At 40.5% G+C, this 25,318-nt stretch overlaps 1 protein-coding gene across 3 annotated transcripts in view; it reads left to right on the top strand.

The window, feature by feature from the left end:
* Nucleotides 1–25,318, top strand: part of iqgap2 (IQ motif containing GTPase activating protein 2) — a 355,835-nt gene that overhangs the window by 251,959 nt on the left and 78,558 nt on the right. For all 3 annotated transcript variants that reach the window (XM_060835869.1, XM_060835872.1, XM_060835870.1), the window contains 3 exons: nucleotides 2,695–2,779; nucleotides 4,751–4,983; nucleotides 20,147–20,279. In XM_060835869.1, coding sequence (XP_060691852.1) covers nucleotides 2,695–2,779; nucleotides 4,751–4,983; nucleotides 20,147–20,279 — 451 coding nt within the window. The remainder of the gene's footprint in view (nucleotides 1–2,694; nucleotides 2,780–4,750; nucleotides 4,984–20,146; nucleotides 20,280–25,318) is intronic.

The raw sequence follows: 25,318 nt of genomic DNA, 5'->3' as shown, positions 1-25,318 counted from the left end.
CCATATCTCTCCAAACCCTTCCTGTTCATATACTTGTCCAGATGCCTTTTAAATGTTACAATTGTACGAGCCTCCACCATAGGGCTTTTGCCCAAAACGTTGATTCCCCTACTCCTTGGATGCTGCCTGACCTGCTGTGCTTTTCCAACACCACACTCACTCGAATCTCCATCATCTGTAGTCTTCACTTTCATTTCCTCTGGCAGGCCATTCCATACACATACTGCCGTCTGCATGAAAATGTTGCCCTTAGATGACTCCTCTTTATCTTGTCCCTCTCACCCTAAACCTCTGCCCCCTAGTTCTGGACTCCTCCATCCCAGGGAAAAGACCTTGTCTATTTATCCTGTCCATGCCCCTGATGATTTTATAAACCTCTATAAGGTCACCCCTCAGTCTCCGACGCACCAGGGAAAACAGCCCCAGGCTATTCAACCTTATAGTTCAAATCCTCCAACCCTGACAACATCCTTGTAATTTTTTTCTGAAGCCTTTTCAAGTTTCACAACATCTTTCCAATAGGAAGGAGACCAGAATTGCATGCGATATTCCAACAATGTCCTAACCAATGTCGTGTACAGCTGCAACCTGACCTCCCAACTCCTGTACTCAATACTCTGACCAATAAAGGCAAGCATAACAAACGTCACCTTCACTATTCTATCTACCTGTGATTACTTTCAAGATGCCATGAACCTGCACTCCAAGGTCTCTTTGTTCAGCAACCCTCCCTAGGACCTTACCATTAAGTGTTTAAGTCCTGCTTAGATTTGCTTTCCCAAATTGCAGTACCTCACATTTTTCTAAAATTAAACTCCATCTGCCACTCCTCAGCCCATTGGCCCATCTGATGAAGATCCCAATGTAATCCGAGGTAACCTTCTTTGCTATCCACGACACCTCCAATTTTGGCGTCATCAGCAAACTTACTAACTATACCTCTTAATTTGCAAATGGCGAAAAGTAGTGGACCCAGCACCGTTCCTTGTGGCAGTCCACTGGTCACAGGCCTCCAATTTGAAAAAGAACGATCCACCACTGTGGACGGCACAGTGATTATCACTGCTGCCTCACAGCGCCAGAGACCTGGGTTCAATTCCCACCTCAGGCAACTGTGTATGTGGAATTTGCACGTTCTCCCCGTGTCTGCGTGGGTTTCCTCCAGGTGCTCCGGTTTCCTCCCACAGTCCAAAAATGTGCAGGTTAGGTGAATTGGCCATGCTAATTGCCCATAGTGTTAGGTGAAGGGATAAATGTAGGGGAATGGGTCTGAGTGGATTGCTCTTCGGCGGGTCGGTGCGGACTTGTTGGGCTGAAGGGCCTGTTTCCACACTGTAAGTAATCTAATCTAATCTAACAAAACCACTACCCTCTGTCTTCTACCTTTTGAGCCAGTTCTGTATCCAAATGGCTAGTTTTCCCTGTGTTTCATGAGATCTAACCTTGCTAATCAGTCTCCCATGGGGAACCTTGTCGAACACCTTACTGAAGTCCATATAGATGACTCTACCCTCATCAATCCTTTTTGTTACTTCAAAAAACTCAATCAAGTTTGTGAGACATGACTTCCCATGCACAAAGCCATGTTGACTATCCCTAATCAGCAGTTACCTTTCCAAATACATGTACATTCTGTCCCTTAGGATTCCCTCCAACAACTTGCCCACCACTGACATTAGGCTCACTGGTCTATAATTCTCTGGCTTGTCCTTACCACCCTTCTTGATCAGTGGCACCACATTAGCCAACCTCCAGTCTTCTGGTACCTCACCTCTAACTATTGATGATACAAATATCTCAGCAAGAGGCCCAGCAATCCCTTTCCTCATTTCCCAAAGAGTTCTAGGGCGCACCTGATCAGGTCCTGGGGATTTATACACTTTTACGTGTTTCAAGACATCCAGCACTTCCTCCTCTCTAATATGGACATTTTTCAGGATGTCACCATCTAGTTCCCTACGTTCTTTATCTTCCATGTCCTTTTCCACAGTAAACACTGACGCAAAATTCTAGTTTACTATCTCCCCCATCTCCTGCGGCTCCACACAAAGGCCGCCTTGCTGATCTTTGAGGGACCCTATTCTCTCCCTAGTTACCCTTTTGTGCTTAATGTATTTATGAAAACTGTTTGGATTCTCCTTAACTCTGTTTGCCAAAGGTATCTCATGGCCCCTTTACCCTCCTGATTTCCCTCTTAAGTATACTCCTACTGCCTTTTCCTGTCATTGATTCTATCTAATGTCTTATTAAAGTTGCTTTATTCCATAACAATTAATTTGCTTCTGAGTCCAACTTTCATTGAGCAAAAGTGTTTTACCTTCCTGTAGAGAGGAGGAGAGTTTTTTTTTTAATTATCCCTGTAGAGTGACTCAAATAGCATATCTCGAGCACTTTTTAAAAAAACCCTTTATTTAGTCTTGATTTGGAGATACCGGTGCCAGACTGGGGTGTACAAAGTTAAAAATCACACAACAACAGGTTATAGTCCAACAGGTTTAATTGAAAGCAGACTAGCTTTCGGAGCATCAGGTGATGAAGGAACGGCGCTCCAAAAGCTAGCGTGCTCCCAATTAAAACTGTTGGACTATAACCTGGTGTTGTGTGATTTCTAACTTGTAACAGTTTTTACGTGAAAACCTATTATGCAAGTGTTAATATTTCACCCTTTTTTAAAATTCATTTGTCTGTGTGTAGTTATGGAATGAGGTACATCGCCAAAGTTTTGAAGAATTCGCTGCATGAAAAATTTCCTGATTCCACTGAAGATGAACTGCTAAAGGTAGCTCGATAATACTTGATAAGTTGGCTTACTTCAACTGGCTCTGACAAAAGAAACATGATTTTTGTTTTAAAAAAATGGTAACTGTGTCCCAAACAAGTTGTTATTTTGACAGCCTTAAAAGAAATGTTTTGAAGATTTATTGTAAACAGGTAATTGTATTTGCTTCTAATGTGATTGAACACGAGTAATAATTCTCTACAAAAGAGTTAAGTTACTGAGGGGGTTGTAGATTAATGAGAAAAACAGTCCTATTGAAAATGGAAAATTACTAATTTTACTGAGTGAAATATCCTATAAAATGAAGCATCCCTGATGAAATCTTGTTAAAATTCCTTTGTGTTTGTAACATAGAATTCACAGCATAGAATTTATTGATGTCTGTGTTTCTTACATTTAGATTCGCATTCTCCCACATGTTGACAAGATAGGATTTGACAGAATAGAAACTTCCTTAATTTTGAGCTCAGCAGTTGGAGAATGACCTATGAGAGAGGAAAAGGAAAGTCCCAACTAGTGTAGTGTTTCTCAATGACTTTAACCCTTTAGTTCTGGTATTACTTTTGTAAATTTCTTCTGTAATCCTGTATAAGAACAGGATATTGTGTTTTTGGACTACCATGCAATGAATCTAATTCTATGCAATCATCACAAAGACTGCAATAAAAGGCAACTTTAGGATATTAGTTGCTCGTGTATTTGAAAATAATTTTCTTTATTAACACTCCGAATTTGGCTGCTTCTCAAAAAGTTTTGTCTCTGTGCGGCTTTTATCATTATTTTAACTGGTGCACTGAAGGGTATGATCGTTTACTATCCAAAAGATTGCTATTCATATTTTGTTTAATACACTATAAAGTTTAGTTCATCTCAAAATATCAGGGAGGTGTTTATACTGTCAATACAACCAGTTGTGAATGACAGTCAGCATGTCAAATCCCATCATCATGTTTTCCAGCGTAGTTAAGTTTCTTCTAACTAGATTAGTTCCTAAATTCTAAGACATTTCAACTAATTTTTTTTCTCTTTGCTGATATGGCTTAGTGATGTGACCTTTTGGAAACTGTGTCCCCTAATATAGCTTTAGTTATAAACCTAAGCTTGCCCTTTACAAGAATGAGTAAATACTGATCTCTGACGTTCTCCATGGATCTAATCCTGCTCGTGGCTTTTTGTAAGAGTCAAAATGTTGACTGAAATAATCATTTTGAAGGTTTATAATATGTGCTCACATCATACATATGCTCACATATGCCATCAGGTGACTCCCAGTAACCTTGAAGGTGTGTTTATGGTTCAGTGCGGCCAAACCGATTTCTTGCACAGTACCATATGAGGACTGTACTTTGAAACTGGAAATTACAAATCCAGTTTTGAACGTTTAATACCTCAGTTCTCCAGAGTTTACATTTTGATTTTTTTTTGTAAAATTTGAGGGAATGAGTTCAAAACCCACATTTATCATTTAAAACACTGCAGTTTCTTTCGATGTGTAAATACAACTACCGTATCTGAAGACTAATACCCCGAAATACTTGTGTTGCTAATCCTCATTGTTTTACAAACCATTGTAGCTTTGGTCCTACATCTGTTAATGTATTTCAAATGTGTCAATGTTCAGTTTCTTATTCATCATCATATTTTGTGAAATAGTGTTCTAGCCAGATATCTCTCCAGGCCTAGTTCCGTCTTTATGACTGACTAAAGTGCAGAAAAATCACACTTTCCTGGATCCTAAAGCGAAGCAGTGTATTTGAGGTTTTACAAAATTGGAAGCATAGCTAGGAATTTCCATTGTCGTGTGGAACATAAGTTATAATGATTTTAATTCTTGTATGGGATATTAACAGGCCAAGTAGAGGGACGGAAGATGAGTAACACTTGACTCAGATAAGGCCACAATCTATTTATTGCTTATTTCATAATTATCTAAAAGTTGTGTCCCAGTGATTTTAATATTGATGTTTGTAGATTGTAGGCAATCTTCTTTACTATCGCTACATGAACCCGGCCATTGTCGCTCCTGATGGATTTGATATTATTGATATGACGGCTGGTGGTCAGCTCCATCCCGATCAACGGCGGAACTTGGGCTCCGTGGCAAAAGTGTTGCAGCACGCTGCCTCAAATAAACTGTTCGAAGGAGAAAATGCACAATTGTCATCTATGAATGCCTACTTATCACAGACTTACCAGAAATTCAGGTAAATTGCAATATATAGAATCTGAGGTGAAAATGTTGACGTTTAAATTTATCTGCTTTAGCAAAATAGGGAAAAATTGTTTTTTTTATTATATCTTCATTATTGTTTCAATACAAAATACACTTTGGCGTTACCAGTTTTGGGTGAATTAACAATATTCAGCAGCACTGATGTCAAATGGGTGTGACTTGTAATTCAGGTACAATTGAATTGATTAGTCTGATGTTTCTGTGATTTGTTGGTAAGTATGTTCATTCAGAAAATGTGCAAAAAGGATCAGAAAAATGCAGTGTCTACTTACTGGAAACACACCCTTGTCACCTTGCTTACGCTGCTGGTTACAAATATATCGCATTTCTACTACAAAGTAAAAGCAGCCAAGATAGGATTGCGCTCTGGGAAAAAAGAATTTTGGCATGGCTGGTTAACTGCTCTAACACAAGAATCAATAGGTTTGAATATATTTCAAGGGTGTTCAAATTTAAGTCTTTTGCCTCTGCTACATTGGCAATTCCAAACTCAAACTCTAGTTTTCCATTGCTTTCTGAAATTTCAGTGTCACTGGTAATATAAAGGCAACTGCACTCAAAATGGAGTGAGAGATGTCAATAGTTTTTTTTTCTTGCTGAAGTTCTCCAGTATCTCACCATCTCTTTATTTAACTGTAATGCTCGTGTTGCTCTAATTACTTAGCTGAAAGACTGCAATAGAGGATATGACATGGAGTTGATCCAGTCCTTGCATTTACTTTGCAGCAAGTTGTTTTTGGGCAGCAGCTACAACATGGCTGTGTTCTGCAAATCCCAAACTGCAAATACTCAAGTTATTTATAAATGTCTTCCCTGGATTATAGCAGCTGGTTCTGTAAACTCAAGGATTGTCCAAACTATGTGCTTCAGAGTGACTCATTGCCTTTGCTTTCAAAATCATTAAGGGATGTCAAAGAGAAATAAATCTTGCTGGGCTGCAGTGTTAAAAGTCACGTTCGCATGGTAATCATGCTGACTCATCAGTTGTTAGAAAGTTTGTAATTGAGTGGGTGCTGAAGATGGGTTTGTGTGCAAAGTACCAAAGAGCATGAACAGTGTAGCTGGAGTTGTCTTTTCCAATTTTGCAAAATAACGTGAAACACCAAAAGTACAGCTCCCTGCTGTAACACATGTGGAAACTATCCAAGCAGGTCAGAAGTAAACTGTTTCTGGCTGCTATACCTGAGTACAAAGAGCTTACAGAGTGATGCCAGTAGCATGGAATCAATTCCTGTACAGGCTGAGATTAGCATGCAGAGTGCCACCTTCTCAACCACTCCTGACGTGTGGTAACTCTGGTTAAGTTCTGCACCAGTCACCCATCTCTCTGATGAGACAGCAGCTATCAGTATAAAAGATTTAACAACAGTGCACTTGAAAACAGTGACAGAATCAGACAATCAGCATGGATTTACGAAAGGAAAATAATGTTTGACAAATCCACTGGAATTGTTCCAGGATGCAACTAGTCCAGTTGGAGGATGAGCCAATGGATGTAAAATAGAAATTGCAGAACATTCTGAAGGGTCACTGGACTCAATGTTAACTCTGTGTTAGATTAGTGAAATGAGACCTGGGTGTCTGTACACCAGTCGCTGAAAGTAAACACACAAATGCAGCAAGCAGTGAAGAAGGCAAGTATAATGTTGGCATTCACTGCTAGAAGATTTGAGGGCAGGAACTGGGATGTCTTGCTGGATTCGTACAGGAAGCTCTGATCCAAAGTTCCTCGAACTGCAAAGACTTAGTATGGATAAGTTCACGCTGGCTCACATTGGCTTGCAGGAACAGCCTATCATCCATCCTCTCGTCACTATTATATTTGATTTAACTCATAAATTAATGTAGTGGTTCTGTTCGCCAAGCTGGAAGTTTTAGTTGCAAACGTTTCGTCCCCTGGCTAGGAGACATCATCAGTGCTCTGGAGCCTCCTGCGAAGCGCTTCTTTGATGTTTCTTCTGGTATTTATAGTGGTCTGTCCTTGCAGCTTCCGGGTGTCAGTTTCAGCTGTCCGCTGTAGTGGTTGGTATATTGGGTCCAGGTCGATGTGTTTGTTGATGGAGTTTGTGGATGAATGCCATGCCTCTAGCAATTTCCTGCCTGTTCTCTGTCTGGCTTGCCCTATGATAGTAGTGTTTTCCCAGTCGAATTCATGTTGCACTACTATCATAGGGCAAGCCAGACAGAGAACAGCCAGGGAATTCCTAGAGGCATGGCATTCATCCACAAACTCCATCAACAAACACATCGACCTGGACCCAATATACCAACCACTACAGCGGACAGCTGAAACTGACACCCGGAAGCGGCAAGGACAGACCACTATAAATACCGGAAGAAACATCAAAGAAGCGCTTCGCAGGAGGCTCCAGAGCACTGATGATGTCTCCTAGCCAGGGGACGAAACGTTTGCAACTAAAACTTCCAGCTCGGCGAACAGAACCATTACAACAAGCACCTGAGCTACAAATCTTCGCACAAACTTTGAATCATAAATTAATGACTTGAGATACCCTGCTTTTTACACTTAATTGTACAGACTTAACTGTTTTTAGAAACTAACAAGTCACTGGTATCCATCTAATGCTTAAGCAGTCATTTCTAAGAAATGAGAAGAGAAAAGCTCTGGAGACCAAAACACCAACTGAAAAGCTTTCTCTTCCTTGAAAGACTAGAAATATTCACAAATCATTGTCTTTTCCCACACTCCTGTCAGGCTGTGCTTTGACATCTCTCTGTCGTTGGTTTTATTGCAGTTCCGCCTTTCAATCCACACTTTTTATTCTCTTATACTTGCCTCTCACTCTGGAAAGTTTACTTCTTGCAAAGTTAAAAATCACACAACACCAGGTTATAGTCCAATAGGTTTATTTGGAAGCACCAACTTTCGGAGCGCTGCTCCTTCATCAGGTGGTTGTGAAGAAAAATCATCAGACACAGAATTTATAGCAATAGGATTGCAGTGTCGTGGAGTGTAATGTTAAACAAATTTAGCTGAAGTCCTTCATCTTTTAGATCATGTTAGTTTTGGTTCCTTCATATGTAAATCCCAGAACCTTTTTAAAGTTACATTCTCAAGATAGCTTTAACAACAGGTGCCGTCTCCACTCAGATCCCCACATTGAGGGTGTGAAGTTAAAGTCTGTCTGTGTCCCAATGTTCTAAAGTGGGTTTTACAGAATCTTAGATGGATTTATGCAATTTTTAAGCAAAGCAAAATATGACTTTGCAAGTACAAATTCACTCCACAAACTTATTTGTGTGTGCGCACACGTGCCAGGGAGACAGAGTGTGTGCATGTGAGAGTGTCTGTGAGACGGTGTGTAATGGGGTATGAGTCTGAGAGGGTGGGAGTGTGGAGGGGTGTATGTGAATGTGAGAGAGAGGGTTTGCGTGGGTCTGTACGAGTGTATGTAGTGAAATGGGGTCACCTGCAGTGTGACATGAACTCCAGATCCCGGTTGAGCCATCCCCATGGTTACAGAACTTCGCTATCGGCCACTGCTTGGCCACTTTGCATTGTTGCCTGTCCCTTAGTCTGCCTCGGAGGATGATCACCCAAAAGTCCAAGGCTGAATATCCCTGACCACTGAACTGTTCTCTGACTTGGAGGGAACACTCCTGTCTGTTGATTGTTGTGCAGTGTCCGTTTGTCTGTTGCCTCAGCATATGAATTAGACAATGTTGGCCGGGTCACATGAGTACCTGCCACGTATATGGTAGGTGGTGTCCCCACATGTAATGACGGTATCCATGCTGACACTCTGACACGTCTTGCAGCATCTGCCGTGGCAGTGTTGTATGGTGTTGTCCTGAAGGCCAGACAGTTTGCTGCAAACAAAGATCTGTTTGAGGTTTGGTGGTTGTTTAAAGGCAAGAAGAGGAGGCGTGGAGAAGGTCGTAGTGAGGTTATCACCCTCATTGATAATGTGCAGGCTGTGAAGAATATGGCGTAGGTTTCCAGTTCCTGGGAAGTACTGGACAATGAAGGGGAGATTAAAAAGCTAAATTTGTTTAATATTACACTCCATGACAATGCAATCCTGTTGCTATAAATTCTGTGTCTGATGATTCTGCTCCACAACCACCTGACGAAACAGCAGCGCTTCGGAAACTAGTGCTTTCAAATAAATCCGTTGGACTATAATGTGGTGGTGTTTGATTTTTAACTTTGTGCACTCCAGTCCAACACCGGCACCTCCAAATCTATTACTACTTGCACTAAAACTTCGTTAAAACACTGGCCCCCTTGCACTGAATTTCTACTTTGACAACCTATTGGAAACTTAATTCAGTCAGCAACTCACTTGGTGTCTGTCTCACTGCTGCCATCTCACGCTACCTGCCGTCCCATACTGGATAATTAGCTTAATTTGAATAGCCAGAAGCTTTGATAAGTAAATATGTTCGGTGAAAGAAAGAATGGAGGCAAAGCCTTAGATTGTGTTTAGAAGAATTCAAGTATAGGGCCACACTGCCAAAGATAATTTCTTTTTGCATTAAAACTTCCAGAAGCCCTTACTATCGTTTGCAGTAAAATATGGCTCATTTTGTCCATATTGATAAATGGTTGACAGACCTGAAGTGTAAACAGCATTGATACCTGGCAAATAAGCAAGTAGGGAAAATTAGCATGACCTAAGGCATTCAGTCTGCTTTCTCAGAGAACAGAATATTTAACATGAAAATGGGTATGTGTCCTGTCAAACCCAATCCTTCCTCAAAATGTATTCAATTTGCAATAATGTTGTCTCCGCTCTAACTCTCTATTCCCATGAAGAAAGTCTTTCTGAACATTTATTGATCTCCGCACTTTATTTTTGGAGAGGCCTTGGCTATTAGTCATGCCTTATGCCTAAATTCAGGTCAGCTTTTTCACAAACATTGTCTTGTGGTTTCAGCAGTTAGGAACCATTATTGCAATGGACGGAACTTAGTTATCTATTTGGCAGTTTAGAACTTTAAGCTCAGTTGTATGACTTCATTTTGCAACTTGATTGTTTGGGTGAGTTTGCCAACTTAATGTTTTTGCTACCAAATTCTTCCAAAGCTAGTGAGAAAATCTGGTCAAAGCAGCACTTTTATTTTAGAATTCTATAATTTTAGAAGACTCTAAATCTTTTGAAAGGCAAACATTGTTGTTTCAGAAGTTGCCAATTTAACCTTGTATAAGGTTCTCTCTGTTTCCTGTTCGTTCTTGAACTCTGCAAAGTCTTGACAAACCAAGCTATCGCCAGTATTCAAATCTGGCCAAAACCTTTAAATAATTTTAAGGGATTTTACAGCATAACATTTGTAAGGCTACAAAAGTTTCAAACTGGTATGATCACAAATAAGCACCAGTCATGTGGTTGACAGGGAATAAGCTAGGAGTTAAATAATGCAGAGTGAAACAAAGCACCAGAAATAATCAGGGCTGCACCTTTTGAAGAGAGAAATAGTTAATGTTTCAAGTCATGCCCGAATCATGTTCGGAACGCTCCAGGGAATTGACTAAAGAATTGAAGCAAGCCTTTTTGTGTATTTGAATCATAGTTGTTTGTTCAAATATCTTTGAAGACCCTGTATTCTTCCAGAAGCTTACAATGTTGTGGGAGAAAGTCCATTTCCAGTAGTAATTTTGAGGCGGCATGATGGCTCAGTGGTTAGCACTGCTGCCTCACGGCGCCATGGATCCGGGTTTGATTCCTGCCTCGGGCGACTGTCTACGTGGAGTTTGCACAAATTCCTAGTGTCTGGGTGAGTTTCCCCCTAGGTGCTCCGGTTTCCTCCCACCATCCAAAGATATGCAGATCAGGCGAATTGGCCATGCTAAATTGCCCCCATTGTGTTAGGTGCATTAGTTGGGGTAAATGTAGGGAAATGAGTCTGGGTGGGTACTTTTCAGAGGGTCGGTGTGGACTTGTTTGGCTTGTAAAGAACAACAGAGGATTACTATAAGGAAATATGCAGAGAAAAAATGAGGTACGAAGGTAAACTGGCCAATAATATAAAGGAGGATAGTAAAAGTGTTTTTTTTAGGTATGTGAAAGGCAAAAAAATGGTTAAGACTAAAATTGGGCCCTTGAAGACAGAAACAGGGGAATATATTACGGGGAACAAAGAAATGGCAGAAGAATTGAATTGGTACTTCAGATCTGTATTCACTGGGGAAGACACCAGCAATCTCCCTGAGGTAACAGTGGCTGAAGGACCTGAACGGAAGGGAATTTATATTTGCCAGGAATTGGTGTTGGAGAGACTGGAGAGAAGGTTGATAAGTCCCCGGGGCCTGATGGTCTACATCCCAGGGTACTGAAGGAGGTGGCTTGAGAAATTGTGGATGCGTTGGTGATTATTTCCCAGAGTTCGATACATTCGTGATCAGTTCCTGCGGATTGGAGGTGGCTAATGTTATACCACTTTTTAAGAAAGATGGGAGAGAGAAAGCAGGAAATTATAGACCAGTTAGTCTGACCTCAGTGGTGGGAAAGATACTGGAGTCTATTATAAAGGATGAAGTTACGACACATCTGGATAGTAGTAACCGGATAGGTCAGAGTCAGCATGGATTTCTGAAGGGGAAATCATGCTTGACTAATCTTCTGGAATCTTTTGAGGATGTAACTCTGAAGATGGACGAGGGAGATCCAGTAAATGTAGTGTATCTGGACTTTTAGAAAGCTTTTGATAAAGTCCCACATAGGAAGTTAGTGAGCAAAATTAGGGTGCATGGTATTGGGGACAAAGTACTAACTTGGATTGAAAGTTGGCTGGCTGATAGGAAACAAAATAGTGATAAACGGCTCCATTTCAGAATGGCAGGCAGTGACCAGTGGGGTACCGCAAGGATCATTGCTGGGACCGCAGCTTTTTACAATATATGTTAATGATATAGAAGATGGTATTAGTAGTATCATCAGCAAATTTGCTAATGTTATTAAGCTGGATGGCAGGGTGAAATGTGAGGAAGATGTTAGGAGATTAACAGGATGACCTGGACAAGTTAGGTGAGTGGTCAGATGCATGGCAGATGCAGTTTAATGTGGATAAACATATGGTTATCCACTTTGGTGGCAAGAACAGGAAGGCAGATTACTACCTAAATGGAATCAATTTAGGTAAAGGGACTGTACAAAGATATCTGGGTGTTCTGGTACACCAGTCAATGAAGGTAAGCGTTCAGGTACAGCAGGTAGTGAAAAAGGCTAATAGCATGCTGGCCTTCATAACAAGAGGGTTTGAGTATAGAAGCAAAGAGGTTCTTCTGCAGCTGTACAGGGCCCTGGTGAGACCGCACCTGGAGTACTGTGTGCAGTTCTGGTCTCCAAATTTGAGGAAGTACATTCTGACTATTGAGGGAGTGCAGCATAGGTACATGAGGTCAATTCCTGGAATGGCAGGATTACCTTACACTGAAAGACAGACTGGAGCGTCTGGGCTTGTATACCCTTGGGTTTAGAAGACTGAGAGGGGATCTGATTGAGACATATAAGATTATTAAAGAATTGGACACTCTGGAGGCAGAAACGTGTTTCCGCTGATGGGTGAGTGCCGAACCAGAGGACACAGCTTAAAAATACGAGGTAGACCATTTAGAACAGAGATGAGAAGAAACCTCTTCATCGAGAGAGAATGCTCTGCCCCAGAGGGTAGTGGAGGCCCAGTCTCTGGATTCATTTAAGAAAGAGTTGGATAGAGCTCTCAAGGATTGTGGAATCGAGGGTTATGAAGATAAGGCAGGAACAGGCTACTGATTAAGGATGATCAGCCATCCCTTTTCCCTTACCGCCTGAGGATTTCTCTTTCCACAATTTTATCCATCACAGATTGAAATTGACGTCAGAAAACAAACTTTGATTTATGAGCCAACTCCAAATCATCTGCCATTTCAGCTTCTAATCTTGCAGTCTTAACTCTCTGCTCTTCCCCGTGAGTTCTCACTACTTTATCAAATTAACTTTTGAACTCCTTCAAAGTAATTGTTTCTCTAAGCGTGTCGTATGTTTGATCAGTTTTCAATATCCTTATACACCCTATCAAAATTTACTATGATCCTTTCAAACCCAATGTGTGTTTGACCAGATTCCCTCCTTAGATTCCTAAAACATTGTCTGTCCGCTTCTAATATTAGCTGATATGCACTGAAGATGGCTTTTTTTCACTTCATCGTACTCCTCAGATATCTCCTTTTGATAGTAATGCAAAAACTTCACTCATTCCACTTACCAACTTTGTTTGAATCAACAATACCTACATGGTCACTGGTCATTTCATTTACTTAACCACTTTCTCAAATGAAGTGTAAAAGGCTTGTACGTTCTCATCAAGCATTAGCAGCATTTGGATATAATTAAACACATCTCCACTCAGCCTTTGGCAACAACAGAGTTGCTCTCCATTGCTGTCCTCTGGATGTAGATTTGCTCGCTGATCTGGAAGGTTTGTTTTCAGACATTTTGTCACCACACTGGGTAACATCTTCAGTGAGCCTCCATCAGAGCTCAGCTCAGCAAGCAAACCTACATCCAGGACCTTCACCTGATCTAAAACTCACTATTACTGTCCTCCTCACTACCTTTCACCTCTACTTCCTCCATTTTAATTCGCTTTGTGTTTTCGTTCCAAGCTCCAAAGTTCAAAAACACTCAATTTCTCCCTTTTCTTCTGCAAGGGCCTTCCTTTCCTTTCCTTTTTCTTCTGCTAGAGCTATTCTCTCTTTCTGCATTTCTTCTACTTTTAAATCGTAATTCAAACGCTTTCATTTTCTTTTCATGTTCAAGCTGCTTCATTTACAATTGAATTTTAGCCATTTCCAAAGATTCCAATGGCATTTCTGGCAATCGTGAATGTTGAACTATTGCAGCAATGTTTTAACAGACAGAGGAAACCCAAACCCTAGCTTGGTTGCCAATTCCAAAAGCTTAACCTTGCTGACTTCCTGAAAAACTCCCAAAGTGGCTTCTTCCACCCACTAAGGAAATTCTTGGCAACTAAAAGAGCCATATGCAACACCCAAAATAAATATCACCAACTCTCACCATTCGCTATCTTTGAATCCATAACTCTTAAACCTAAGCCAGACTTAGAGATTTTGATCCCAAAGATTGCCCCCAATTTGTTTAGGGCCAGACCATCCAGCATCTAAATATATTAAGCGGATAGTCTAGACCCTAACTTTTTCTTGTTTTGAAGGTAACTGTAAGGTGTTACATTCCAGATGCGATTCAATTGGTCAAACTATTCAATTTTATGCAAAATAAACGTTGTTTTGTTTGTCGTGTAAAAATACAGACAAGCTAAAATAATTGGCTTAACTCTAACTCTATTGAAATGCTTAACAAAATAATGAACTTACTAATTAATTGTTCAAATAAAGTAACATCCCATAAACACACTTTTTTGGCAAAGGTAAATTCAATAAAATTGTCTCGCATACAATTCGAGCAGCAGGAAGAGAATTCCAGCTTTAAGCTGTAATAAACAGAGGAATAAAAGCTTTCACATCCAGCTTCAAGACTTCGGCAACTGTCAAATATCGAAAGTTGAAACTAACAATTCTGGTTCTGAGAGCTTGCCCCCACCCATTCAAGCTGCTTCTATTGTAGAGTCATAGTCATAGAGATGTACAGCGTGGAAACAGACCCTTCGGTCCAACCCATCCATGCCGACCAGATATCCCAACCCAATCTAGTCCCACCTGCCAGCACCCGGTCCATATCCCTCTGAACCTTTCCTACTCATATACCCATCCAAATGCCTCTTAAATGTTGCAATTGTACCAGCCTCCACCACATCCTCTGGCAACTCATTCCATACACGTACCACCCTCCGTGAAAAAGTTGCCCCTTAGGTCTCTTTTATATCTTTTCCCCCCTCACCTTAAATCTATGCCCTCTAATTCTGGACTCCCCCACCCCAGGGAAAAGACTTTGCCTATTTACCCTATCCATGTCCCTCATAATTTTGTAAATCTCTATAAGGTCACCCCTCAGCTTCTGACGCTCCAGGGAGAACAGCCCCAGCCTGTTCAGCCTCTCCCTGTAGCTCAGATCCTCCAACCCTGGCAACATCCTTGTAAATCTTTTCTGAACCCTTTCAAGTTTCACAACATCTTTTCAATAGGAAGGAGACCAGAATTGCACGCAATATTCCAACAGTGGCCTAACCAATGTCCTGCACAGCCGCAACATGACCTCCCACGCCTATACCACCTTTTTTGAAAAAAAACCAAGCATCTCAAGCTATTTATTTTATTAGCTTTGAGCAGACAACTAGACGCCTCTGTCTCAACCTTCCTTCATAAAAAACAACCAGGACAAAAGTACATCACTTAAAGCCATATTATTGTCACAAAATCACTTACATAAATTGTGGGCAGATATGGGCAGAGTACTGCTCCTTATAGTGCCCCACTAGGAGCAGCCTGCTTTCCAGGCATTGGTTTGTTTATTCTACTCCTTGCTTTCTGTCTGTTGACTAATGTTCAATCCATATTTGAATGTTGCCACCAATCTCATGCACCCTAATTTTGCTTACTAAACTCCAATAGAATCCTACCAAATTCCTTCTGTAAATACAAATGCACTACTTCCACTGGTTCTGCCACATCTATGCTTAAAGTAACATCTTTCAATCCACAGGTTTGTTGATCGTGATTTCCTTTTTATAGTTCCTGCTGACTGCCCAATTCTGCAATTCTTTTACATGTGTTCAATTATCACATCCTTTGTAATTGATTCTCTTTCCCTCCTACTGATATCAAACAGATAGTTTTCCATTATGCCTTTTTCTCCTTAAACATTAGAATTAAAGTTGCTCCTTTCCATTGTGGGCAAAACCTTATTGGACTTACAGAATTTTGAATAAAAAACCACGACCCCATCTTATTGTCTCTATACTCACCACCTTTACTGGGGTGCAGTTTATCTACTCTAAGGGATTTATTAACCTTCAATCAAGATTACTTGTCAAGAACAACTCTTTACAAGTACTTACATTTTCAGGTCCTCAGCTTCTCAAGTCCTTTCACAGATGTTTTTGGTTCCTTCTTCAGTAAAGAGAGGTGCAAACTTGTGTTTAGTCTTGGTCTTCAATTTCTGTGTTCTACATGAGAAACTCTCCTATATCTAGTTGCAATGGACCCACATTTTCCTTTTTTAGTCTCTTTCTGTTTCATATATCTGAAGAATCTTTTACAGTCCCACCTTTTGCTCATTAGATTCCATCCAAATTCTCTTTCCTTTGTTTACCAGTAACTTGATAGTACTTTGCTGTGTTCTAAATTGCTCCCAGTCCTCTGGTTTGCCACCTTTTCAGGCATCCTTTTCAAATATAGTATTTAACTTGTAGTGATTCATCTATCTAGACCTTTTAGGCAATGTTTATTTATTATTGATTATGTCATCTTCCTTGAAATACTACTCATTACATGTTAACATTCAAATACTTTTAGTGTACTTTCCCATTCCACCATCGTTAACTTGTCTCTGACACCTCCATTATTTCCCTCCTTCAGATTTAAGATTTCAGCTTCAGAATGAATTATATCACAATGAAACTACTTGTAAAATTGCTAGGTAGTAAGTCGCACTTAAATAAAATCACTACTGCAATGTTATGGGATTGTTTTCATGGTGCAGGAAGCAAACAGAACCATGTGGTCCCAAATTTATACAGGAATTAGAATACTCCTGACGGTCAGAATCTTTTTTCCAGAGTTGGAATGTCTAATACTTGAGGGCATGCATTTAAGGTTAAGTGGGGGGGACTTCATAGGAGACATGAGAAGCAAGTTTTTTTTTAACAGAGTCGTAGGAGTCTGGAATGCACTGTCAGGGGGAGTGGTGGAGGCAGCTACAATAGGGGCATTAATGGGACTTTTAGATAACCGCATGAAAATCCAAGGAATGGAGGGAGATGGACCAAGGACAGGCAGAAGGGATTAGTTTAATTTTCTGTCGTGTGGGTCAAAGGGCCCATTCCTGTGCTGTACTGTTCTATGTTCTGTGTTAACTTGGATTTATAGTTTCTTAACGTAATTAGACCGAATTTATTTGACAATCTGAATAAAGGAGTGATTAACTTGGCAGGATGCATTCCTGAATAAATTGAGGTATGAGTTGAGATGTGAACCAGATTTCATTTTTGTTTTGTTCTCCAGTGGCACATTTTCTTATGGCGGTGGTAATGTGGTCACAATAGACTAGTGTTAAATACGATTCATGGAGAAAGAAGCTGCTTTTTATGTTTCATTCTCTGACTCACAGTTATTTAAAAAGTTTTTGTTGGACAATGGATAAAGAACATCTGTGAAAATTATTAGACCCAAAGTCAGAAAAGCAGCTGTGTGCATGCCAGATGTGGTAACGTGGATGTTGTACTTTCCCTATGGTAATTGTTCTCACACCCATCTCTCAGTAGAAGTGTTTATTTGTCTCTATCCAATCACAAAACACTGTCACTTATTATCCTGTCACCTTCCCTACCTATATGCGTAGTCTGAACAAGGCTATGTGAAACCTTGGGCTTCTACTTATCTCAGAGAAGCACTTTATTCCTCATGTTCTATCTATTCCAAGACTTCTAACTTCCCCAGCCATGACCTGGTACTCCTCCATTCCTGCCGTTCTCTCCTGCTACTCATCACAACTAGAATCTATTTCATCAACATATTCCTTAACAGCCTTCCATCCTTTAACTTTTAATGTCCTAAACTCTGCACTCCTATCATCTGACAATCCCTCTCATTAAGGTGGTAAAAACAATTACTGCAGATGCTGGAAACCAGATTCTGGATTAGTGGTGCTGGAAGAGCACAGCAGTTCAGGCAGCATCCAAAGAGCAGCAAAATCGACGTTTCGGGCAAAAGCCCTTCATCAGGAATAAAGATTCCTGATGAAGGGCTTTTCCCCGAAACGTCGATTTCGCTGCACTTTGGATGCTGCCTGAACTGCTGTGCTCTTCCAGCACCACTAATCCAGAATCCCCCAAATTAAACATGGTTCCCACTGTCCTCTTCAAATCGCACACCTGATTCCATCTCTAAAATCATCTCCATTTTCCTTCACATTAGGGCAATATTTGATGCTTTGACTTGGGCGCACTTTCCACTTGACCGCTCCCCTGCACCACCATTAGAGGCAGAGCCTTCACCTCCCTTGGAAATCACTCCCTCCACCTCTGTGTTTCCCACTTGACGACAGTTTTTTTTAAAAGCCTCCTTAAAATTCATCTTTTTGAAACAGCTTTTGATCATCTCTATTCCTAAATGTGTACTGAACTTAATCCGTTCATGGGATGGAGATGTCTTTGCCAAGTCAGTATTTATTGCTTATCCCTAGTTGCCCTGAAGGAGATGGCGCTGAACTGCCGTCTTGAATTGTTGCTTTTTGGAAAGGAGTTTCAGAACTCTGACCCAGCAACCATGAACAACGGTGATATACTTGCAGACAGGTTGGTGGTGCTTCCGTGTATCTGCTGCTGTTTGAGTCACCAAGTGGTAGTGGTCTCAGATTCAGACGTTGCTGTGGAAGAGCCTTGGTGAGTTACTGCAGTGCAGATTGTAGATGGTACACTCTCCATCTGTGGTGAAGGAAGTGAATGTTGAAGATGGTGGCTGGGGTACCAGTCAAGTGGGCTGCTTTGTCCTTGTTCTTACTATATGTGCAAAACTTGAGTTCTGACGTTTTTTATAACAGTTGTTGTTGGCCTAAATTTTCATGTTAAGGTTGGGAGCACTGAATCAGAGCAATTCATGGTTTTGCAAAACTAATCTGGGAAGGAGTGACCGAGATTTTATTCTCATTCTGTTATCGCAAAGTGAGGTTTTGTTGGAATCAGGCCATAGTCTCTCTTAGTCAGTCAAACTGTGAAATTGCAAAACACCCCGTTGTGATGATTAAAATTGTGAAATCAGTCATATAGCACTCTTGTAGTGATAGCAGTCTTCAGGCCTATACCAACAGACAATAAAAATCATTACTTGTTATTTCATGTTAAACGCTATACCCAGCCTTTTTTCAAATATTTAACTTCCTGGAGTTTAAAATGCTTTGATTTTTGTTGTTGACATTTCCACTGAATTTCTGCGCAGTTTATGAATATTCATGTCTATGTTTAGCACCCCAAAGGGCACTTTACCTCTCCAAACGGACACCTAAACTCCTCTAAGGCTGTCATGGAACATGTCCAATGTCATATCTCTGGAGACAACCGCTCCTCTCCAAAGCACTCAGCAAAGTTTACACCCACTATTTTATATTTATTTGAAATCACAAGCTTTCAGAACGCTGCTCCTTCATCAAATGTTGAAGAAGCTTGTGATTTCAAATAAACCTGTTGGACTATAATCTGTTTTCATGTAACTTCAGTCCAACACCACCACCTTCAAATCATTTTATATTGACAACTATCTCTATGAGCCATTTGGAACTTATCCCCAATCTACTTGTTGCTATTTACAACTCTCACCCTGCAAGGATAGTGTTTGGAAACAGGATTAGACATTGGCCTCTTCCTGAATTCTCAATAACAGAGAAGCTCTATGCCATTGTAAAATTTCAGGCTAAAATTCTTTTAACCGGTCGCTAAAATATTTTTGTATTGTGAAACATTTGTGGTTGCTGCCAGTGACCTGACAATGTGTTGTATGTATGTTTACAGTTTCCTTTTTTTTAAACTGCAGACTTAGTCAGAACTTGACACTGCCCTACAGGAGGTTTCTATCATCCTTCAGAGGATTTTAGGAAATGCCTTTCTTATCCCCTGTTAAGTAACTATTGGATCTGGGATGCATGGTACAAGTCTGAAATACAGCTGTGCTGAAGTGGGATAAATGGGGGGGGGAAAGAAACAGGATGCTGGAAATCGCAAACAAAATTAGAAATTGCAAGAGAAACTCAGCAGGCCTGGCAGCATCTGTGGAGAGAAAGCCAAGTTAGTGTTTCGGGTCCAGTGACCCTCCTTCTGAACTGTACCTGAAAATGCTGCCTGACCTGCTGCAATAAATGGGGATCCTATCTGTGCAGTTGGATTTTGTCATAGTTTTTAAAGATTTTGATTTACAAGCAAAAGTTCATTCCAAATGAGAACATTGTGTAGTGAGTGAATCTTCTGGCTCCTTACCAACTGTTTTTTTTCTCTCCTCCTTACAGGAATTTTTTCCAGTTAGCCTGTGATGTACCAGAACCAGAAGAAAAATTTAATATTGATGAGTACTCTGACATGGTGACACTAAGCAAACCGGTTATTTACATCTCCATTGAAGAAATTATAAACACTCACTCGGTACGTGTTAGCAGCTTGTGTTTGAAAAAGTTATTCAGAAGGAGATACTTGATTTTATTTTTAAAATTGAACTGGTGTGACTATGATACTAATAAGAGAAAGTTATATGTTGCAAATCTTTAGTGAGGGGTACTTTGCAAAAATATCACCAAGCTTATACAGACATTGAGTGGAAGAGAGAGATGACAAGGTGGGTTACGAAAAGAATTGGTCAGAGGTGTGTGTATATAGAGTTGGAGAAGCTTTAGGAAGGGTCGCTGGCCTAGGTGGTTTAAGGCATGATTTCCAATTATGCAGTGAATGGATGTGTTTAGGATTCCTGAGTTCCACAGCACATCATCTTTGGCCAGCTCAAGGAAGGCACTGAAATAAGATGACTTCAAAGGCATCCCTCAAGTAATGCAACCCACATAATCAGAAGAAACTGATTTGGAGGGAGTTTCTGTATGAAGGGGGGCTGAGGTAAATCCCTTGAGGACACCCATCAGCAGCAGGAAGTACAAAGAACTCCAACAATCTCAAGATCATGGACCAATTCCACCACCTGGGCAAAGCCTTCAAATCTGTGGTGGAAGATGAGACTCTAAGATGAGGCTTCTTAGCCACACATAAGGACCCACAAAGTCTATGACCAGTGAAACTGAATTTCCTAGGTGGACAATCTTACTCATTAGCAAGTAATTGCTAATGACAGTGGTGACTGATTTGACGCAGAGGTACGGAGATTCTGTCGTGCTGTCACATTACAAAAATATAGTTTGAAAGGTTTGCAAAATCATCAATTCTATTTTCCAATTTGAGTGTGACACACCAACGTGAGTGAGTGAAGATGGAATTTGTACCAAGTAGTATTTAATTGCCTATCTCCTGCCTGAACAAAGTTTGGATGACCAAGCATTTACAGGGGATGTCAGATTGATGAAGACAGTGTGGTTGTGGTAAACCAGGAGGCTTTGGGACAGTTTTCGTGTCGGCTGGAATGAGAATTTCAGCAGGAGGTTGGCTGAGATATGGTCAAGATGCAGATGACGCTATAAAGATGGAAGCCCACGTTCTCTGCCGAAAAATATACTGGATCTGAAGCTATATTGCAATTAGAAACATATTTAATTCAATGTTTAGTGATCTTGCAATCCTTTTGACTAGCTTCATTTAAATGATCTGCAGTCAAAATAAGTTTGTCATAAACAGTAAAAACAATACAAGTGAAATGCTTTTATTTTTATTTCTGTAAAGAATTAATAATACATTGGACATGTTTGTTCATTAAGCCATGCCAGCTACTTGTGATTTGCAAGTATCAACTAGAGGATTCAGTTCCTATTTCAGGCACTAGCTGTGGAGTAATTACTACATTGAAAGCCTCAGATCCACTTGTGCAAATATCTACTGCACCAGTCCTTAAATCACTGTCCTTTTCCTTGGAGTGATACTGGCATGTTCTAATTGGTAGGTACTGAATCAGCAACCTAGTCCTTAATGGATTGGACTGAAGATACCCATATTGAAGAGGGCTCTTGTGCACAGTGGTAGTGTCTCCATCTCTGAGCTAGAAGGCTAGGTTCAAGTCCTACTTGCTCCAGAGATGTGACATGATAGGTTGATTTGAAAACATCTACTGAAGGTATTGCAGAAACAGCTTTGTAAGTGTAGCTGTCATCTGCATTCAAAAAATCCACAATACTTGGATGCCATCAGCTTGTTTTAGGGAGTAATTATTAATAACAGTGGTACTTGTTAACTCTGATCTGCCCAAGTTTTCCCAAAGTACCTTGCTAAAAATGTGGGAGATGCTTTTAAGGTGTTTTTTTTTTTAAAATAGATATACTTTGCCCATTTCATCTTAGTATTACCTTATTACGTTCATATTATCTCAAACTGGTATTGTTTCGAACCAGTTTGGTTTGACGGATTAAACCTCACAGCTCTGAGTCATCCAGTTGAATTAAATTGTTCTTGTGTGGCTGAACCTGATTTTCAGCATTGTTGGTGAGACTGTTTAATTACACTTGGCTTCTCCTACATAACCTGACATCATCCTCCCTCTGTAAATTCCAATTCATCCGAAGCTTTGCATACAATATTGTGCACCAAACTGAACACATTTACCCACTACCTTCAAGGTTGCTGACTGCCGTTGACTTCCTTATCCCAGTCGAATTTAATTTACATTGCTGACTCCATGTTTTTCTCTGGCTTCACACCATCTGAAATCTGCAACTGCAAGCTTCTCTTTCCTGTGCATATTCTTCTGACTCTAGTTCTCAGTCCATTTCTTTTCTTGCCTTCTCCAATCCATAACAGCATTTGTTCCCTTCAGCAACTTCATCTCCATTCTTTGGTTAAAAAAATCGCACGACGCCAGGTTACAGTCCAGGTTTATTTGGAAGCACTCTCTTTTGAGCGCTGCTCCTTCATCACGTGGTTGTGGAGTATAAGATCATGCTAGTGCTTCCAAATAAACCTGTTGGACTATAGTCTGTTGTTGTGATTTTTAACTTTGTACACCCAATCCAACACCAGCACCTCCAATCCATTCTTTCACCTTTTCTCCTTCAATTAAAAGGCTTCGTGAAGGACTTGCCTGTGACGAAGTTTTGAGATCACTACTTCTGATACCCTGTAAAACCTCAACATCCAATGCTTTCTCATGCAGCCAAGTGCTGCTTAATGCATTTTTCTCCTGTGGCATAATTGTTTTGCTGAGCTAGCAATATATTTCACATTTTGTATCATTTCCCTCTCTGGCCAGAGACTAAACTTTTTTTACCCATTTTCCTGACCTTGCATTGGTTCATTTATCTTGAGTCTTGTGCTCATGTGAGTATGTGCAATAATTAGAATACTTACATTTTATCATTTCTGATGGACTGCTTTGTAATCATTATATGTCCATAGTGTACTGATGCTGCTGTGCATTTAGAATATGTAACTTGCCCAATAGCCCCACAAATACTCCTTTATTAAATTGCAGAGAGCAAAGACCTTTATATCTAGGGGGCTGGTGTATAAGGACATGGATGTTGCTCTACAGCTTTACAAAAGTCCTAGTTAGACCCCACTTGGAGTACTGAGAATACACTTGGGCACTTAGGAAGTGAATATTAGTTTTGGAAAGAGTACAACATAAGTGTGCAAGAATGAAACCTGGATAACAGGATTAAGTTAGAAGGATGGATTATGCAAATTAGGGCTGTTTTCCCTGGAATTGAGAAGTTTAAGGGATGGACCTGATTGAAGTCTCAACATATTGTGCAATTCTGCTATAGGAAGGACATTGTGAAACTTTAATGGGTTCGGAAAAGATTTACAAGGAAGTTGCAGGGCTGGAGGGTTTAGTCTATACGGAGAGGCTGAACAGGCTGGGGTCATTTTCCCTGGAGTATTGGAAACCGAGCAGTGACCTTCTGTTTATAAAATTGTGAGGGGCTTGGATAGGTAAATAGCCAAGGAATTTTCCCTGGGGTGGGTGAGTCCAGAACAAGAAGGCATAGGTTTTACGTGAGAGGAGAAGGATTTAAAAGGGACCTAAAGGGCAACTTTTTCGAGCAGAAGTTGGTGTGTGTATGGAATGAGCTGCCAGAGGAAGTGGTGGAGGCTGGTACAATTACAGCATTTAAAAGACAGGGCTTTGAATAAATGAATAGGTAGGGTTTAGAGGGATATGGGCCAATGATTGGCAAATGGGACTAGATTAATTTAGGGTATCTAGGCAGCATGGACGAGTTGGACTGAAGGATTTGTTTCCATGCTGTACAGCTCTGACTCTCTACCACCAGGAAGAAAAAAAAACAGAGTAAATAAAAATCAACTATTTCCACTGGTTTCAAATTGTAGAACTAGGACGCGTAGTCAAAATATTAGGCCAGATAATTCTGGAGGAATGCTAGGAAGACATTCTACCTACAGAATGATTGCGGTTTGGAATTCTCTCCCCAGATGGAAATCACTGTTAGCTCGGCTGTTAATTTTAAATGTGAGATAAATAAGTTTGGGTTAAGCAAAGATATTGGGCTGTGGGCCAAAGGCAGATATATTGAGTTAGTCCACAGATTTGCCATGATCTCATTGAATGGTGAAGCAGGCTCAAGAGGCTGAGTGACATCCTGTTCCTATGTTCCTATATTTACACTATTGCCAAAGACCAACACTGTGATCTCCTCCAACTGACCTTGATACAGAATTTGCTCTTCTCTCTCTTCCTGTTTTGTTGTTCTGTTTCTGTTCCATTACCAAGAATTGTTCCACTCCCAATTGAATCTGCTCATATTACACAATTTATTCATGGTTAAATGTCAATCAGCATTAAATGGTGATCTGTTTATAGTCTTTCAACTTTAGTTGTTTGTTTCCGCACTTGAGACTTTTGAATGGATCTCGTTAATATTAATGTTGATCGCTCTCTGCACCTTCTCAACAGTAACACTGTGTGTTCTGCACTCTGTTCTGTTACCCTGATGCATTTGTATAGTACCATCTGTCTGTAAGGCTTGTAAGATGATACTTTTCACTGTTCTTCAGTACACATGACAGTAATAAATCAAAGCAGATTAGCCCATGGAATGTTTCAATGTAAAATTCATCAATTGAAATATGATTGATCTCTTACCCAATTAACTTCCTCTTCTTTCTTACTACTTGATAGCTGACCGTCTGATGACTGTGCAGTTTTTAACATCTGCGAAGTGAGCCCTGTTAGCAAATAACATCGCACAAAATCAGTGACGGCAGTACACCCTACCCATGTTTTTTGGATGACTAATTTACTTGTGAACTGCCTTTCTATTCCATGCCTAGATAAAGAAAGACCAGGCCCTGTCATTACAGTCAAAGTGGCCTAGACGGCATTAGGTCCAAGCCTGGACATGACATTATTATTTAAAAACAATTACTTCAGTGGTTAGCACTGCTGCCTCATAGCACTAACTCCTCACAGCCTTGGGCAACTGTCCATGAGTTTGCTTGTTCTCCCTATGTTTGCATGGATTTCTATCGAGTGCTCTAATTTCCACCAAAGATGTGCAGGTTAGTGACTTGGC

Source organism: Hemiscyllium ocellatum, chromosome 2 (assembly GCF_020745735.1).
Source record: "Hemiscyllium ocellatum isolate sHemOce1 chromosome 2, sHemOce1.pat.X.cur, whole genome shotgun sequence".
Classification (NCBI taxonomy): domain Eukaryota; kingdom Metazoa; phylum Chordata; class Chondrichthyes; order Orectolobiformes; family Hemiscylliidae; genus Hemiscyllium; species Hemiscyllium ocellatum.
Note: the sequence above shows the minus strand (reverse complement) of the source record. Positions and strands in the feature narration are given on the sequence as shown.